This window comes from Mustela nivalis (genome assembly GCF_964662115.1).
Source record: "Mustela nivalis genome assembly, chromosome: 10".
Classification (NCBI taxonomy): domain Eukaryota; kingdom Metazoa; phylum Chordata; class Mammalia; order Carnivora; family Mustelidae; genus Mustela; species Mustela nivalis.
Window position 1 is genome coordinate 62,163,392 of NC_139029.1, and position 18,447 is coordinate 62,181,838.

The 18,447-nt window shown below is 43.6% G+C and overlaps 1 protein-coding gene and 1 long non-coding RNA gene across 2 annotated transcripts in view; one reads left to right on the plus strand and one right to left on the minus strand.

Moving 5' to 3' along the window:
• The window catches only part of LOC309842448, a 71,383-nt gene extending 54,095 nt beyond the window's left edge, over window positions 1-17,288 (minus strand). The window contains exons 1-2 of the long non-coding RNA XR_014299651.1: window positions 17,201-17,288; window positions 12,802-12,901 (exon numbers count right to left, since the gene is read on the minus strand). This is a non-coding gene — a long non-coding RNA (uncharacterized lncRNA). The remainder of the gene's footprint in view (window positions 1-12,801; window positions 12,902-17,200) is intronic.
• ST6GALNAC5 (ST6 N-acetylgalactosaminide alpha-2,6-sialyltransferase 5) overlaps window positions 16,054-18,447 on the plus strand; it is a 169,337-nt gene continuing 166,943 nt past the window's right edge. Inside the window, exons 1-2 of the mRNA XM_082686618.1 lie at window positions 16,054-16,340; window positions 17,169-17,408. Of these exons, the coding sequence (XP_082542744.1) occupies window positions 16,326-16,340; window positions 17,169-17,408 (255 nt within the window). The 5' untranslated portion in view covers window positions 16,054-16,325. The remainder of the gene's footprint in view (window positions 16,341-17,168; window positions 17,409-18,447) is intronic.

An 18,447-nucleotide genomic window follows, 5' to 3' on the forward strand; every position in this document is an offset into this window, starting at 1 on the left:
ATAAAAGAAGCAATGTACTTATAAATCTTGACATTTTAACTGATATCAGTATCAAATTGCACATGATAGGTCAGTATGTTAACCACTCTACAGGTGAGAACTATTGGTTGAAGACCAGTTATTCCCCACCACATCAATGTGAAGACCTCTCGTATTTTAAAATTTTTCACAGAGTATCATAAGAGTAATTCCATCAATATTCATTTAATCTACAGTTGAGGTTTGGTTACATATGAATTCTTACTGCCTGGGTTTTAGATTACACATACCCTGGAGATCTATGGCCCACATATTGGGAATCACCAGGTAAAGATAAAAGCCCCTTTAGGATTAATTTTGTACTAACTGTTCTGAGCTACTTGAGGTTATCCAGACTCATCATGCTATTGGAGACCATTAATTTGCTCACATCTTCCTTATGTCTTCTTTATGTCTTTCCCCTTCCTACTTCTTTAAAAGGTTTCCCATTATGGCTTAGGGTTATTAGATTCCAAGTGTCTAACTAACATAAGACAAAATGAATTTGTTGGAAGAATTAAGGATGGTGCACAAGATGGGAGGAATGTTAAAAGAATCAGATATAGAAGGGGCAAGAACCAAGACGGCTCCAGAGATTCTGGGGGAAGGAACCATATAATGCTCCTACCATGAGGATGAGTCTGTTTCAATCAAATTTTGTTTCCCTCTTTGCATCACTCTACTCAAGCTCTCATGTCCTGGGAGGGAAACTCCTATTCACTAAGGACTTGTGTACCTGGTCATGAACTCAGTTACTGGCAAAGAAGGGTAGGGCCCTTTGACTAGGAGTGCGATTTAATGACATGAATGAAAGAGAGGTAATTTCCCCATAAAAACAAAACAAAACAAACAAAAAACCCTGAGGAAAATGGATTCTGAGCAGCAACAAAACTAACAGAACTTACCTCTATAATCTTGAAGACTTAATTCAAGCAATACATTTATCAGGTCAACTAATGAAACTATATCAAACCAAAAATATATTCATACCTTCCCCCCTGCAAAAAAGACAATGCAACGTAATATGATTGTATTGACTCCTGTCCTCCACTCAGCTCTTATTCCAAACTTGGGCTGAGCTAAAATTCTTGTCTTCTTGAGAGGGGCTAGTAAAAAGTTTAGGTTAGAGAGTAACTGCCTTATAATCATTTGGGACTTTCTTATCTTGATGTATAGGACATATTCTCTTTGTCATAGTTGCACTATTTCCTGCACAACAAATAACTGAGCATTTTCCTTTCCTTTTACCTGGTGACTGAAAGACCAACTCTAGATACTGCTTTTCACCAACCTCAAATAAACATTTTTTATAAGCTTTAGGCTCCAACTTTTAAGTAAAAGTGAGATTTTACTATGTACACACATACATATATATGTATATATGTGTGCATATACACATATATGTTTGTATATATGTATGCATGTATTCATTTATCTATCTATGTATCCATGCATACATACATACATTCATACATCTATCTGTTATCTCTATAGAGTAGCAAGGAAGGAAATACATCTCAAAGGTACATATTCTGCCTTCCTTTTCCTTGAACCACCAACTTGTATATTGGAGTTCTTTTCCAAGTTCATTGACACAGACTTTCTTCTTGAGAGATTTGAGCCCTTAGCAGACCTGCTTATATGGGATTGTGACAGTCTTCCATTAAGATTCCATGGGGCAAGGGTGCATGGATGGTTCAGTTGGTTAAGCATCTGCCGTCAGCTTAGGTCATGATCCCAGGGCCCTGGGATCAAGCCCTGACCAGGCTCTCTGCTTGGTGGCGGGCCCATTTCTCTCGCTCTCTCCACTCATGCTCTCTCTCTCTTTTGCTATCTCTTTCTCTCTCAAATAAATAAACTCATAAAAAAAAAAAAAAAGATTCCATGGGGCATCTATTGTTTCTGTCCCTATTCCTCCCTACTCTATGTAGGAACCCCCGCTTTGCCTGGCTATCCTGGGTCAACCAGCCCAACTAAAATACAATACCATTTGGGGTAGTTGCCTCAAGGCATGAAAAACCTGAAAAGGCAAGGCAGTATTGGCAGTTTCCATTTCATGGGAACAATTGTATCTTTTGGTTAGAAATAGAACCCAGAATCATAAGGGCAGGAAGCATAAATGTGGCTAGGAGGCACAAGATGTAACCATACAAGGCCTGACTCCACACTAGCTGATGGTTGTGAAATGTCTGTATCTTGGTCACTGTAAGCAGTAGGAGGAAAACAGCCGATATATTGATCTCTGACTTAATGCAACCTATAGGATAGCACACTAAATTTTTGGGATTTGGCTTCAACTAAGAACAGTAGTCTTCAATATTCCACTCCTTCACCATACGGGAGTTGCTGCTTCTGAGGATTGAGGAATATGACAGTACCAGTAATCTCCACAAGTGTCATCCCATTGCCGTTTATTCTGTTGTGGTGTGCACCCATTCACTCAATGTTGCATGGACCATCATAACCCTACATAAGACACTGGTTTGCTGGCAGAGTCATGATGGCCAAGGAAACCAAAGCTTTTCAATCCTATGATATAACTATTTTTATTTTTTCCCATTTTACATATAAGAAAACCAATGCATAAGTTAATTTGCTCAAAGTCGCATAATAGAGAGATAGGATTCACATCCCCCCACTGTCTGGATGATCTTTTTTTTTTTTTTTTCTTTTTTAAGATTTTATTTATTTACTTGGGAGAGAGAGAGAATGAGAGAGAGAGAAGACAGCATGAGAGGGGTATGTTCAGAGGGAGAAGCAGAGTTTCCACTGAATAGGGAGCCTGATGTGGGACTTGATCCTGGGACCCCAGGATCATGACCTGAGCCAAAGGCAGTTGCTTAACCAACTGAGCCACCCAGGCGCCCTTACATCCACTGTCTGGTTGATCTTAACCACTAGGCCTCTCTTTGGAGAAGTAAGGTGAGTCAACCAACAAACTAACCAAGACACTGGTCCCTCAATTACACTCTCTGCTGTACTACCTGCCTGCTTGGAAGGTGCTGGAAAGAGAAGACCAAGGAGTTAGAATCCATAGGAAAGAAAGAGTAAACATTCTTTACGTCACCACTGAAAGTACTAAACATACCACGCTGTTTATCTTACAAAGATGAGATGTGAAATCTCATTAATTTTTAAGTAGCAGAAATTTAGTAGCATAGATTTTTTACCAAACAAAAGTAAACTGAAATTACTGCCCCCTTCCTACATAAAACATGCCCGTTATTCCTCACTACTTTGAAAAAAGAAAGTCCAAATTCAATAGCCAGGCCGACTTCACGAACTGGCTCCCGCCTACATCATCCCCTCAACCCCATTGCTCATCCTGCGTCCTCACTCAGACTCCAAACATTCTGAACTAAAAAACATCCTAACCATGTCCCTGGGAATTTGCATAAGCGGAACCTTCTGCCCAGAAAGTTCTTTCCTCTAGGTTTAGGCTTGTTTTCCTAGCTGCCCCGGCCCCACATAGTTGCATCATCCAAGTTTTTTCTTTATCTTCTGATGCTTTCACATCTGAGGACTTGCTTACCCTGGAAGACTTCCCCTATAAGGATTAGCTAATTCCTAGAGAGCGAACAACTAGCCTGGGAACATGCCTTTTGCAAGTAAAAGGCAATTCAGAGTCCATACCCCCATGGCCTTCTTTATTAGCAACCATCTATCTGCCTCAATCACCCCAGCATCAGGGACCAGATAACAAGGGAGAGCCTTTCTGCCCCAGAGTCCATTGAATTTGCTCAACTAGACAATCCTAAACTTGTGTGCCCTGCCTTGCTCAACCCTTGCCAAAGAGGGCTATCACCCCCATCCTTACTTCTCCCCACCTTCTGAACAACTCTAGTTCTTTCCTTGAGGCCTTCTGCGATATGGCATACCCTCTTCTTTGGGATCTCAGAGTATAACAAAGTATCTTGCAATGGCCATCATTTCCTGATTGGTTGACCTCATTATACCTAAATATTAAAACCCACATTTTAAAACTTGGTCAGTTGGTTGTTCTTCCTCCTTTGCTACTGCAATTTCACAGACATGCTGCTATTACGGTGCTTTCCATCCACCACACTGCAGTCCTTTATTTAGGTGTTTCTACTGGCAGCCTACAAGCTTCCTGAAAAATTTCCATCTCCATATTATCAGTATCTAGCATGCTGCGGTCACAGTGTAGGTTCTCAATAAATGCTTGATAAGTGAAGCAGTTAATTAATTAATTAGTCCTAGAAGCCGCTGCATATCTAGTCACTTAGATTCCAATCTTACCACTTTTCAATTAGCCTTTCTCCACTTATGGCATATATAAATCCAGGCACCAAATTTTATATATGGAATATTAAGACTCCGCTCACTGGTACATATGACCAGTTAATGCAAGCATGAAACAATGCCAACCACAGTAGCAAATGTCCAAGTTGGAAAAAAAAAAGTTTTACAACTATGAAATATTATTATTAGGTACAAAAATGTGTGTGAAAGTAGTTCTGAGCAAAAGTGCAGAATGGAGCTTTATTGCCTCAATTTTATACCATTTGTCCCAACCCCATGAATCTGAGGGTTCATAAATTCTATTTGATGATAACTTACAACAGAAAGAAGTGATCTCCATATATTTAAGCACTGATGTATAACAATGCATAAATTGTAAATGATCTCACGGTATATAATTCCAGCTACCGTGTTTTTAAAAGAGGAAGAGAAATCACATGTCCCCGATGCCTCCTGTGTGCCGGGGCCTGTGCCAGTTGTCAAATACGTTACGAAGGTTAAGCATGGTAATGATCTTGCAAGTTAGGCCCTGTCGTAGCCCAGTCCCTTTGGAGACATTGTGTGGGAAGGAAATCTCAGCCTTCTATCAGACTTGAAAAGGGAAATAAATTCACATGAAGAATTAGCCCTCGTTGATAGGGGATGGAAGGGAGGTTCTGAAAATAGAGACTCAAACAACACCGGTCTCTACAGACAAACAGGATAGAAACATTCCAGAACATACGTGGGAATGTGGGAACAGACACCAGTGTCTGGATTGATATGGAGCAGCAAAGAAATGGTCATGCCTGTACACAGGGAATGGACGGACAGGGGGCTCCTGCAGGAGCCAAGTGAAATGACTGAGAAGAAAGAAGAGGAGGAAGAATCATGGATAACTGGCTTTCTACTTCAGAACCTTCAGCCCAACAAGCAAGGTTGTTGGGGCCCCTGGGTAACTCAGTCTGTTAAGCATCTGCCTTCACCTCAGATCACCGACCCAGGGTCCTGGGATTGAGCCTCGCATCAGGTTCTCTACTCAGCAGGGAGCCTGCTTCTTCCTCTCCCTCTGCCTGCGGCTCCCTCTGCTTGTGCACTCGCTCATTTTCTCTCTCTCGCTCTCTCTGTCAAATAAAAAAGTAAATAAAATCTTTTTAAACATTTAGGTCGTCATTTAAGCGCAAATTTCAATGCAAAATTATCTGATTGTGCCACTGACATACCCTCGTTAGGATTTCATAAAAGCAGGCCAAAAGACCTTTTGTCCCAGCTCTCGTCTGTCACCGTAGGACGAGCGGCGGTTTATTATTTGAGAAACAACAGGAGTGGTAGTTACTTCTGAAGTATCCAATGGGGCCATATAAGGCAAGACTAACAGAACATGTGTAGGTATCCGTCAGCTTGTCTTCATTTTTTATTCATGTTTGTTTTTCTCTACCAGCGTTAGGAAAGCCAGTGTCTTCCTAGTTAGGCTTGTTTTCTGAGGAGGTGCCTCCATGGCTGCCTCAGGGAGGGAGAGATCTGGGTTCCCCACCTTCATGTCATCCGGGACAGCTCCGGTTTTAATTCATACAGTGAGCCTCCAGGTATGAGATTATTTTAACAACAATGATGAACAACAGAGCTCTGGGTTTTTAAAAATTTCATTGTACGTGAGGGTCCAAATACTGACACTGCCCCTGGGGAACTGGATCGTAGGCAAGATGTTGTGTGTATTCCATGTCTCAGTAAAAGGACATAACAAGAGTATGTAACTGAAGGTCGTTAGGGGGATTAAGTAGACAGAAGATGCTGGGTGTTAGGTTCTGTTATCATTGTCTCATTTAAATCCTCAAAATTGGCACGCCTGGGTGGCTCAGTTGGTTAAGCATCGGCCTTCAGCTCAGGTCATGATCCCGCCGTCCTGGGATGGAGCCCCACATCAGGTTCCCTGCTCAGCGGGGAGTCTGTTTCTCCCTCTCCCTCTGCCTACTGCTCCCCCTGCTGTGCTCACTCTCCCTCTGTCTCTCTCTTTCTCTGACAAATAAATAAATAAAATCTTAAAAAAATAATAATAAATCCTTGAAATGGCCCCTCTGAGTAAGGCAGTATTACTGTCCCCTTGTGTGGATGAGACAAATGGGGCTTACAGAGATTCTGTGTCTTGCTCAAAGCCCTAGTCCATAAAGGGCAGAGCTGTGATTCAAACATGAATCTAGGTGATAGCAGAGCCACTACCCTTAATTTTACACAGGGTGAAGTGTAGGTGAAGTCCCCAGATAATCTGAAAATCACAAATTTAGCTTTCAGCAAAGATAAGGAGATTCAAGTTGACTTTTTTTTTTATGATATTGACTTTTTAAAAGTTTAACATTCCAAAGCTGCTTACATAAAATCAGCTATTTTAAATGGCATATGCATCGTTTCCAAACAAAGGGGAGAAGACACAGAACGATATAAATTAGCATGGGAAGAGAAGCAGAAAGATGCATCTAGATCAATCATGCCTTTTGCATTAGCAGAAATATTGCAAGGACCCTCAAGAACGCACTTATAAATTCATTTTGAAAACTTCTTAACTGGTTTCCCCTCTTGCAGCTGCTACCCTTTAGGTTGTGTGCTGCATTAAAAGAATAAAAAATCCTGCCTTCCAAGTAGGCCCAGTGTCACCCTTGACTTCCCTGATTAGCCGGGAGCATGGGGAACTTTGCAGCACACATCCCCCCTGGACTCTTGGATTGTAACCTCAGGACCTGCAGATAGCCCTTTATCCTTTATATGTGGAGAAAAAGATGAATTTCCTTTTATGGGGTCACAGTATTAGCCTCTATTTATCTTTCCCCATTTTACTTTGAGATATTATAAATAATAAAACAAAAATCACCTCCTCACATGAAAAGCTCCCTCTTACTGAAGTTTTCGGTCTTTCTTCATGATTATTGGCCTAAACTGAATACTCCAAACTTCATGGGTCAGCGGGGTTTATGAATCCCCAACAAAGTTTCACCATGTCCACCCTCACTGAGCCGTGGGGTGGCAGTAAGATTCTTCCAGAGCCGAGTGGAAGAGCTGAGTTCTACCAAGTGGCTGAGTGACTTTGGGTAAGTTGCCTTGGCTCTCTCTGTCCCAATTTAACAGAATTCAAACGGTGATGAGAATAATCATTCATCCATCTACCCAATCACTTTTACCAAGCATAAGCTTAGATACTGTTCCTCAGTATCTGGGAAAAAGGAAGGTGAACCGTACAAAATTTCTTTTTTTTTTTTTTAAAGATTTTATTTATTTATTTGACAGAGAGAAATTACAAGTACACTGAGAGGCAGGCAGAGAGAGAGAGAGAGAAGGAAGCAGGCTCCCTGCTGAGCAGAGAGCCCGATGCGGGACTCAATCCCAGGACTCTGAGATCATGACCTGAGCCGAAGGCAGCGGCTTAACCCACTGAGCCACCCAGGTGCCCCCAAAATTTCTTAATTCAACTGCTCACCATCTCCATCAGGAGACAGACATCTAAACAGATCAGAAGTAAAGAGAAAAGGAGGGACCCTGAAAAGAGATGTTTCTATGTGAAATCGCCTCTGGGGAGGCAGGAGGAATTGACCATGAATAAGAGTTTCCCAGCCTTAGCTGGAAAACCGCGCATTTGTCTATCTCACAAGGTTATTGGGAGGTTCAAATGGTATAAGGAATTTTATTCCTTTGAAAACTCTGAAGAGCAATTTCTGTGTGAGGCAGATGCTTGTGGCTGGCTTGCCTATATCCCCTGCCTTTGCCCCTTAGGTGCAAACTGGGGACTTAAAGCTCCAGCACCTGCACATCTCTGCCTGAGGGGTGCTACCTACCTCCAGAGCCTGCATCCCTTGCCACCTGTGCGGAAGGCAGCCTGGACCAACGCATCCATACATCCCACTCTGTGACCAGTGAGGCCCTTAACCAAACGAACAGCACCACTGCCTTGGCCTTTAGGTGGAAAAACCAAGGCCCGAGTTCTTTATTAACTGCCAGAATTTCCCCAGCAGGCCTGAGCCCCAGTGGTCTACAGTATTGACTTGTTTGATGATGGGCCATGTATTGGCTGCCTTCCCTTCCTGTGCCACTTCCCTACTTCCCCCTCCCCTCCCCACCTCATGGGGTTTTCTTCACCTGCCAAAGAAACACTTACACATGGGTCCTGATCCCTGGGTCCGCTTCTGAGAGAACCCAAACTAAGACAAGATGTAAGCCATCTTGTATTATTATACTAGTACATTTTGAAATGTGGCCAGAATCCTACACATTATTTTGCATGGAAAAAGCACGGCTTTGTATTTATAAATCCTCTTCTGCATAGTTAGGATTTGATCCACTTTAGCCATTATAACATAATACCTGCCTAAGAATTTCTTGAATCCATCTGACCCACCCTGCTCTGGCTGAAGCTTTTTATCTCTCACCCGGATTTCCACATTATCCTGGCTGCCCTCTCTGGCTCTAGTCTTTCTCCCCAACAAATCCACCCTTCTCACCATCGGCAGAGACAGGCACTGGAAAGTAATTCTGACCAGACCCCTCTCAGCCCAAATAGCACTACTGGGTAAATTTTAAAAGGCTTCTGTTACTGACCACACTCTTGTTCTATCTAATGGAAAACTGTTGTAATACTCCGGTGTCTGTAGAGCAAGATGCTTGATGGTCATTTTCAAGGAAATTGACAAAATAATACACAAATCTGCAGTGTCCACAATGTGTGATGCCCACTGAAATGTGCATCCTTTTGCACTGCATAACCTCTACAACTGTACAGAACCACCGTGGTTCTGAAAGCTCCCTGCTTCCATAAACACCTTGTGGGTTCCTAGTATACAGCATCCCCAGTTTGCAACAGTTTGCAGATGACCCATTATTTTCTGGCCATGTGACCTTGGGCAAGTGATCTCACATCTCTATATCTCAGTTTCTTTGCTGGTAAAAAGGAGATGACATCATTACAGATTAGATAAGCCAATGCCTATAATTAATAATGCTTGATGGCAGGTACACAATACATCTTAATTATTATTTTTATTATAATGTCAATAAACATTCAAGAATGGAGGTCCCTCTGTTTATACCAAACAGGCAGTCCTCTATGAAAAACATATTTTTTGCTTCATCCAACTATATAATCAGAAAGGTGATGAACACTATGTATGTTAGTATATTTTTGTCTACACAACCACTCTCTGCGCTAGAAAGGTTCTACTTTTGGCCTACTACAAATGATGAGACTGAGAAGAATGACTATGGCTTGCTTTTGGTCACAGGTAAGTTAAGAGTCAGAGGCTGAACCAAATCTGGCCTGTGTGGTTCCAAGCTTGTGCTTTTAACTGAGCTAAAGGTGGAGCCTCACAGTCCCACGGCAGGCTCAGATAGTGGGGGATGTTGGCGGACAGGCACAGGCAGAGATGTGAAAAGGAAACCCAATATAGAGCAGCTTGTTCAAAGGCTCAGCTCACTGACCATAAATATTGTAAATTCAAGGAACAGGTTTTTTGGGTTAGTTTGAAGTGTTCTTGTGTAGAAAGTTGGGAGATGAGATTAAAAGGGAATAGTGGACACAGAGTAAGGAAGGATCCTGGGTGCTACGCAAGGATTTCTTTATCTCCAAAACTCTCCGAAAGCAAAGGGACAGATCACACCAGGTGCTGACAAATGGATGTTGATGTCGAACAAACAGAGCTCTCATTCACTGCTGGTGAGAATACAAAGTGGTACAACCACTGTGGAAACAGTTCGACAATTTCTCCTCATGTTAATCATTCTCCTATCACATGACCCAACCGTCATGTACCCAGGTATTCACACAAGAAAAATGAAACAAGACAAGACAAGAACGTTCTTAGTATATTCTTTCCTAATAGCCCCAAATTGGAAACAAACCAAATGTTCATTTATAGAAGAATAGATAAAAACAACTGTGCTGTTTTCACACCGTAAGATCGTTATCAGTAATAAGACGGGTTGGACTAAGAAGGCACTCAACAACATGGATAACCCTAAAAATATTATGCTAAGTGCCAGAGGTCACACTAAAAGGCATATGCTGGGGGTTCCTGGGTGGCTCATTGGGTTAAAGCCTCTGCCTTCGGCTCAGGTCATGATCCCAGGGTCCTGGGATCGAGCCCCACATCCGGCTCTCTGCTCAGCAGGGATCCTGCTTCCTCCTCTCTCTCTCTGCCTACTTGTGATCTCTGTCAAGTAAATAAATAAAATCTTTAAAAAATTAAATAAATAAATAAATAAATAAAAGGTATATGCGGTTTGTTTTCCTTTATATTAAGTTTTAGAATAGGCGAAGTTCATCCATAGTGATAAAAATCAGAACAAGGCTTGCCCGTTTGCTAATGGGGTGGGGTTAGTATAACTGAAAGGAGGCACAAGGGTATTCTCTGAAATGATGGAAATGATCTATATCTAATGGTGATGGTGGTTAACAGGTGCAAAACTCTGTCAAAACTCATCAAACTGTACACTCAGATTTAGTGTATTATAATGTATGTAAAAGGGATCTTGGGAAAAATAAAAGTACCCAAAAAATAGATCACAAAACAAAGAACTGCCTTTGTTTAAGTTACCTACAGATTGGGTGTAAACTCTATTCTTACAAATCATACAAATTTAGGGTTCAGTAGAGGAACTTGGTTATGGAAGTCTTACAAAGCTTCTCTTCCTTCATTCTTTAACAAATATTTGTTTTAACAAATGTTTGTTTAGCACAATGCTACCACTCAGGATCTGGGTGATTTGGCACAAACGACTCTCAGTGTTCGGTTCACTCATCTGTGAAATGGGGATGGTAATAGTACCTACCTCGTGGGGTTGTTGTGGGGACTGAAGGCGTGCATATATGCAAAATTCTTAGACTTAGTACTTGCACATGGTAAAGGTTAAATAAATGCTAGTGTTTCATATTATTACCCTCAGTTATGTGCCAGGCTCATAGTATATACACAGTAATAGGACCTAGTTCCAGTTCTATAAAATTTATGATGTCAAAGAAAGGAGAAACAATAAACATGTAAATGAATATGCTTGATATGATCACAAAATTTGAAAACTGCTCTGAGTATATAGATGACTGTCTTGGAATGGAATATCCATTCAAACTGAAAATAATCAGCCACCTAAATCAAATCAAGTTCAGATAGTCATTTATTGTTCTTCAGTATTATTACTGTAATGATGCCTCTATTCCTGGCGTCTGAAATTTGGAGCTCCCAGGGCTCAGGCCTCTGACCTTTATTCTTCTGTGTCCTAGCTTAGTCCTAGGTGACCTCACTCTTTCATGAGCTGTGATGCTGAGTTCATGCCTCTGAACCCAGCATCATGGCTGAACTCCCATTCATATAAGGACATCTAAATCCAAATTCTCCATCCTCAGCCACCCCAAACTGCCCTTTCCTCAGTGCTTCCTATCTTGGAAAGAGCAGCTCCATTCTCCCGCTGCCTTGTCCTGGCCTGCTTCCTTTCCTTTTCTCATATTTCATACCCACTAGTCGGCAAATCCTAAAATCAGTCATTCCTAAGAGCACGATGATGCCTTTCCATCTAGAATACAAGAGCTTCCTAAGGGATCATAGGGCGTCCAGTCTTGCTCCCCCAGAACTAGTCTCGGCACACCAGCCAGGTGACCTTTCCAAAACATTAAGGATCCACGGCCTTCCTCTGCTTTAAACCCTTCAGCAGGTTTCCTTCACCCTGTCCTTTTCACAGCCTATGAAGCCCAAGACAATCTGCCCTGGACTACCTCTCTGTCCTCTCCTACTACTCTCTCTCTCTCTCTTGCTCCCTTCTCCAGCCACCCCAACCTCCTTGCTGTCTCTTCAATATACCAGTCAAACTCCTACCTCATGGCCTTTGTACGTGCTGTTCCCGCTGCCTGGCCTATTCTTCCTCCAGATAGTCTCATGGGTCCTTCCCTGACTTTACTCAAATCTCTGCTCAAATATGAGCATCCTAACTAAAACAGCACATACACTCCCACCCCAGTCTCTAACTGCTTTTCTCTGATTTTCCCCCCTAGTGCCTGACATATTATTTTATTGGTTTATTGCCCTAGCTTGAATATAAGCCTGATGGGGCAGAGACAGTCCTTGTATCTTTTGGTCACAACCCCAGGGACTAGAATGGTACCTGACACACAGTAGATTCTCAATTGATTAATGATAGATGAATGAATAACTATTATCTTAATTGATGTAGAGTTTCCCAGTTTACAAAGTAGCTACATATACAGTGTCTTAACAAGCCTTCTAACAGTTTGTGGGATAGGCTCTGTTATCTCCATTTTGCAGATAAGTTCTAAGTCTGCTTACTCTTTTTGAAGTCCCTTGTTCAAGGTCATGCAGCTCTTGGTTACATAGGTCAAACCCTGGTCTTTTGCCTTCAAACCCAGCTTAATAATCATAATCATAAAGTATTATTAACAATATTTAACAGTCTATGAGTACTCCTCTTGATGTTTGTAGTATTTCATTTAACAATGCTTTGAGGTAGGTACTCTTCTGACTGCCATTTTACAGAGGAAGAAATTAAGTAACTTACCCAAGGTCACAGAGCTGCTAAATGGCACAGTCAGAATCTGGGTCCTGGGTACTTGACTCTGAGGACTTGTTCTCCAATCAACTAGCCCACTAGGCATAGCCTGTGAAGTGAACAGAACTAAGTAAACTGTGGAACTCAAATGGACAAATACCAAATTTGTTCTAGAACTTTCTGCCATCCTTAAGCTCTTTGCTTTTGCAGAATTTAGCAGAACGTTTCTCTCTCTAAGATGATGAAGTGGAGAGTTGTATCTCAAATTCAATTTACATTATTTTGCTTTCTGCTATTCATCCATCTTTGAAATGTTTGAAATAGTTGTTTCTGAACTGAGAGGTCACTTAGGATTCACGGGCAAGGCTTGTGGCGCTTCTGGTAGTTTGTCCTTCTGCCTCCTCCGGTAGCTTCGTGGTGCTTTCGTGGCCAAGTGCACAGGCTGCCGTTCCCTCTGAGCTTCAGATTCTACTCCTCCTCCTCACCCCATGACATGTCTTGTTTCATAAATTCTCGCCTTCAGTGTATTACATAACCTACATTGTGGAACATTCCATTTCTATTCCTTTCCTTTCTTTTCTTTTTTCAGAAAGGAGGAATCTATTTGATTGAATGTGATGGCACCGGAGGCAGATTTGTGGCAAAATTTTAAGTGGTGAGAAATCTCTCTCAGCTACCTGGATTTTGAGAAGCAAATTGTGATTCCCTAACTCACTTTGTATTGAACTAGACAAGTTAGATGAATTAAAATAGCTTTATTGGCTTGTCTTCTTGTCTCCAGGTCAAGCAAGTGTCTGCCCGGGCTGCCTATTTTCTTCTCTTTTTGGATATTCAAATTATTAACTTGAAAAGTATGCATGAAGTTACACAAACACAGCTGGGTAACTTTAAAATATCAAACCCCTTGGATCTTAAATAAGTAAGCACTCAGATGTTGAAAAGCAAATCAAGTATTTTAATTGTTTCTTAGTTCTTTATAACATAAAGGTTCTTAGCATTTATCTGGGAATAGACTGGGTTCCTTCGGGGCAGCACAGAATCTGTTCATCCAGGTATCCCCACCATCTGGCACAGGTAGGTCTGTTCACCCAGGTATCCCAACATCTGGCACATAGTAGGTGATCACAAGAGTAGGTGATCAACATGGTAGGCACTTGATAAATATATGTTGTAGCTCTAGTACCGTCTTTTATTGCCTACTTGCAGACTTGTGTCACATACTTTCCATGCACAAGTGTGTGTGTGCACACACACGTGCACACTAGGTTGTGAGCTCCCAGAGGAGAGGATTTGTGTCTTGTTCATCTCTGCATTCCCTAAAGAACCACCAGATAGCAGGTGATAATTAAATAATCACTAAATTGAACAGCACAAGGATTTTAACTTCTCTTACTTGATTCATATGCCCTTCGCCCACCCCACCTTGTCCATTTGGCTCTGAGATCAGACTGCCTAAAACCATCACATCACATCAATCTAATCACGTATTTGAAAGCCAGAGACCTTGAAATTATTTAAATCAAGTTCAGAATTACATTTTTAAATTTACTCCAGCCATCTCATAAGTAGATTTAGCAACTAGCTAACTGCTATCCCAAGAGGAAGAAAAAAAAAAACCCAATAGCATAAGCCTAATGAATGTGGTCAGACATACCATGTAACAGATGTCCAACGTACTGCCATGAGCTTAAATCATAAATATGATGGCTCTGTTTGACATAGCAAAATATATTAGAAGTGTTTCATCGGTCACTGGGCAACTTGGTAGATGGGAGGGGAACGATCCTGAAAAATGTAGGAGCTCTTACTAGGAGCATCTCACAAGGAGCCCTGGAGAAACACAGATAATCTGTTTGCAATGATTCATCAAGTTGGTTCTTTGTTTCCCTAATTTGAGTGTCAAGTGCAACCATACAATAAAGAATTGCCAAGACCCGATAAGATTCTCTTCTGGCTGCTGCTTTTCCTGCCCTAACAACTGGTACTATTCATGCCTAGAGCACAAGTTGAATAAATAGCTTCAAGGCTGGCAATATTGGATCGTGTTTTGAATTTTTTGTTTTCCCTTAAAAGGCAAAATCCTATGTGTGTCTTGCCTTCCCCCAAACACATTGCATGGATAGTCACTGTGGTACCAATAATTTTAACTTTCTTAATACTAAGTATGGAAGGATGCCTCATAAGTTAAAAATAGTTCCTGTTGTATCATCAGTGGAGCAATGGATTACTGAAGATTAAAAAATGATTGTAATGCCTTTTTTGGCCTTGAGAAAGCTCTTATTGTGCCTATGGTTCAGTTGGCTTGCTGATCATTTCCATCTTAATGTAATCTTTAACATTACACTGCTACAGGTGAGGTGTTAAGTAAAACAGTAAGACAACTATTCTCGCTGAGCAATTTCACAAAAAATATGTTTTTTTGACTAAATTAGACATTTAACAAATGCCATTTGTAATTCAGCCCGGGGAGGAGGAGGGAGAATGTCCTTAAAACAAGCTATTGATGTGAACTTCCCAACATAAGACAATAATTTTTAAAAATTTTAATCTATATTCTAAGTGTGAAATTATGTACTGTCAGTGCAGTAGACCAATACAAGGAGAACACCAAAGTCCTTAGGAGTCTTAAAAAATAAACAGTAAGCAGTTTTATCTCCAGCAGCCAGAAATCTTTCCTTACAATTAGGAAGAATCTACAGGTCCAGTTAATCAATGTGGCTATGATGTGCTGAATGTTTCTAACACTTAAAATCATTTAAATGACGGCTAGAAACCTCAAAGTTCTGTGAGAAATATAAACTGTAATATTTAAAATAAGGAAATGAATTAAATAATTTAGATGAAAATTTAGATATAAAGGTTGCATGACAGTAGCCGGCTTTAAAAAGTAAAATACAGGGGGATGTTAGAAAGCCTACAATCGGACAGCCGAAATAATAAATAATTTTTTGGAAAAATTATTTCCTGTCAGATTTCCCCATGCTAGGAGCATAAATGCAAAAACTATAAATAGAGCAAGTGACATTTGGACAGTTGACTTGTTTTTATCAAAATTACAAAAAGAATTTAGTTTGAAAATTTTCAAATAGCTATCATGTTCTGAATCCAAGTGGGTTCTCCTTCCTTTTTACTTGATGACTTCATAAAAGATAAATAAGCCCTCGGACCAATAGGTGGGTACCCTAGCACGGTTAACTCTCTCGCCCCAGAAATTCCACTAGGCTGAAAAGATTATTACTTGGGGGCGGGAAGGGGCGATGCAGAGGTCTTTAGGACCCAGCAGGCGGCGGCAGGCGGCAGTTGTGTAGATCACTGAGAGACTACGAGGGTCCGGTTCAGTTTTAATTCTGTCTCTAATCTCTGCAACAGCCGCGCTTCCTGGGTCCCGCGGCTCTCCTACCCACTCAGGCGCCGCCGCCGGCCGGCGAAAATCAGAGCCGCCCGCCCCCTCATCACCCACCATGGAAACCCTCCAAATAAAAGTGGCTCCGGACGCGTGTGCCTGAGGATTCCTCACAAAAGAGGTGCCCAAAATGAAGACCCTGATGGTGAGTCATTTGTGGCAACTCCTCTGAGCAGAGGCGGGGACCCCCGGACGCGGCGTCCTCAGGGCGCACGGGAGAGCTCCAGGGGCGCCTAACCCTGCGCCGCCAGGTCGCTAGTTACAAAAGGACAACTTTCCACCGGCTCCGTGTCCCCTTCCGGTTCTCCGGTTCTGCCTGGCTCGGAATCCCAGAGCCGAGGTGGGAACTCGGCTTGCCTCGGCTTCTGGATCTCAGGCGAGAGGTCTGGGGACCCACGGAGAACTGGAGAAGCGGTGGAGAGGTGGGCGCGTGGCTCGGGGAGCAGGGGGATGCCCAAAAGCAACAGCCTGGCAAAAACTAAGAGGGGCGGGGAAGGGGGGGGGAACCTTTGCAGACTTTGTTGGTTTTCTTGTCGGATTTCAAACTTGCAAGAATCGCGGAGGTAGAGCCGCGCGGGTCCAGAAAGGACCGGGTGCGAGGGCTAGAGGGTTCCAGCCGCCGAGCTGGGGGAGGGAGGTCCCTCCGAGAAGTCCGAGCCCACCTCTGCCCCGGCAGCCGGCGCGCTTTCCCTCCCCTAGCCGGGCGCCGCGCACCACCTGCCCTCTGCCGAGAGATCTGCGAGGTGGCGTCGGCCGAGAGCAGCAACGCTCGGGAGCATCCCCTGCCGTACGCGCGGGGACGGTGCCTCCCCTGCCCCGGCCGCGCGCGGGGGACTGGGATCCGGGCCACCTCCCTCCAGCCTCGGACCACCCCCGCGCGTCTGACCGTCTCGCGCGTGTCCCCGCCGGCGCGCTCCTCCGGGGCTGGCTCTCAGCGGCTCTCCTCTGCTCTCTCCCGCCCGCCCGCCCGCAGCGCCATGGTCTGGCTGTGTGTTTAGCGCTCACCACCATGTGCACCAGCTTGTTGCTCGTGTACAGCAGCCTCGGCGGCCAGAAGGAGCGGCCCCCGCAGCAGCAGCAGCAGCAGCAGCCGCAGCAGGCGGCGGCGACCGGCAGCGCGCAGCCGTCGGCGGAGAGCAGCCCCCCCTCGAGGCCCCGGGCCCCCGCGGGACCGCAGCCGCTGGACGGATACCTCGGCGTGAGGGACCACAAGGTGACAGCTCGCTCGCCGGCGCGCACGCCACCCAGCCTGGGGATCCCGCACACCTGAGCCTGCCCCCTTTCCCGGGGCTGGGAGGCGCCGTGAGTAGGTGCCATTCGGAGGATGCAAGGGGGAGCGGACCCGCTGGGGTGGGGAGGGATAGTTCCTTCTCGGTGTGAATTCCTGTTTGGAGTCGGAGGTAAAGTTTTTCCGGGAAGAGGGGTGAGACGAGTGGACCCAAAGCCCAATTTCCTTACAGGAACTGGCCTGGAAGTAGAACCTTCTGGTCCCCAGAACTGCAACCGCGGGTGGGTGCCGGGTGCCTGAAGCGTCGGGTTTGGCCGCCCAGTCGCGCGGGGGTGGGAGGAGAGCGGGGATCGCGCGCGTAACGCCGGAGCGTGGCCCGCGGGGAACTGGAGGGTGAGTGGCAGCCAGTCCGCGGCGGCTGCTCCGAGATTCCTCTCTGATCTTGGCGCTCTGGCTTGCTCTGGGCAGAATTACCACCGCCTTGGGGAGCGGTCCCAGGCAGGCGCGGAAGGCTGGAGGCGCAAACTCAGCTTCCATTGGCTTGAAAACTCATCATTGAGGACCTGTTTTTCTCTGCCTTCCGGGAAGCCACAGCATGGCTCGGCTAATAATTAATAAGATGAATTTTTTTTTTTTTTAATTGAGCCTCCTTCCCCCCCCAAGTGATAAATCTCTGGTTTTAGTGCGCGAAGCCTCTGGGAGAATTCTAATCAAGTTCCCTGATTCTGAATAGATATTTTAATATAGTTTAAATATATATTCCCCATTATTTGAAGCTGCTAATATGTTTTTATTAAAACACAATTCCACTCTGTATCTGCTCTAAAAAGGCTGGAGGATTTCTTGAAACCACCCAGCTATTCCGCTTTTTATATTACTCGATTTTATATTTGTGAACTAAAGTATTATTTAACAGGTGGTCCTTTTCCGTGAAAAGATTGGTCTTAACCGTTATGAAAAAGTCAAACTTTTTTTAAGTGGCAGTCAAAATATTTCCACTCATTTGTGCAATGCATATTGCAAA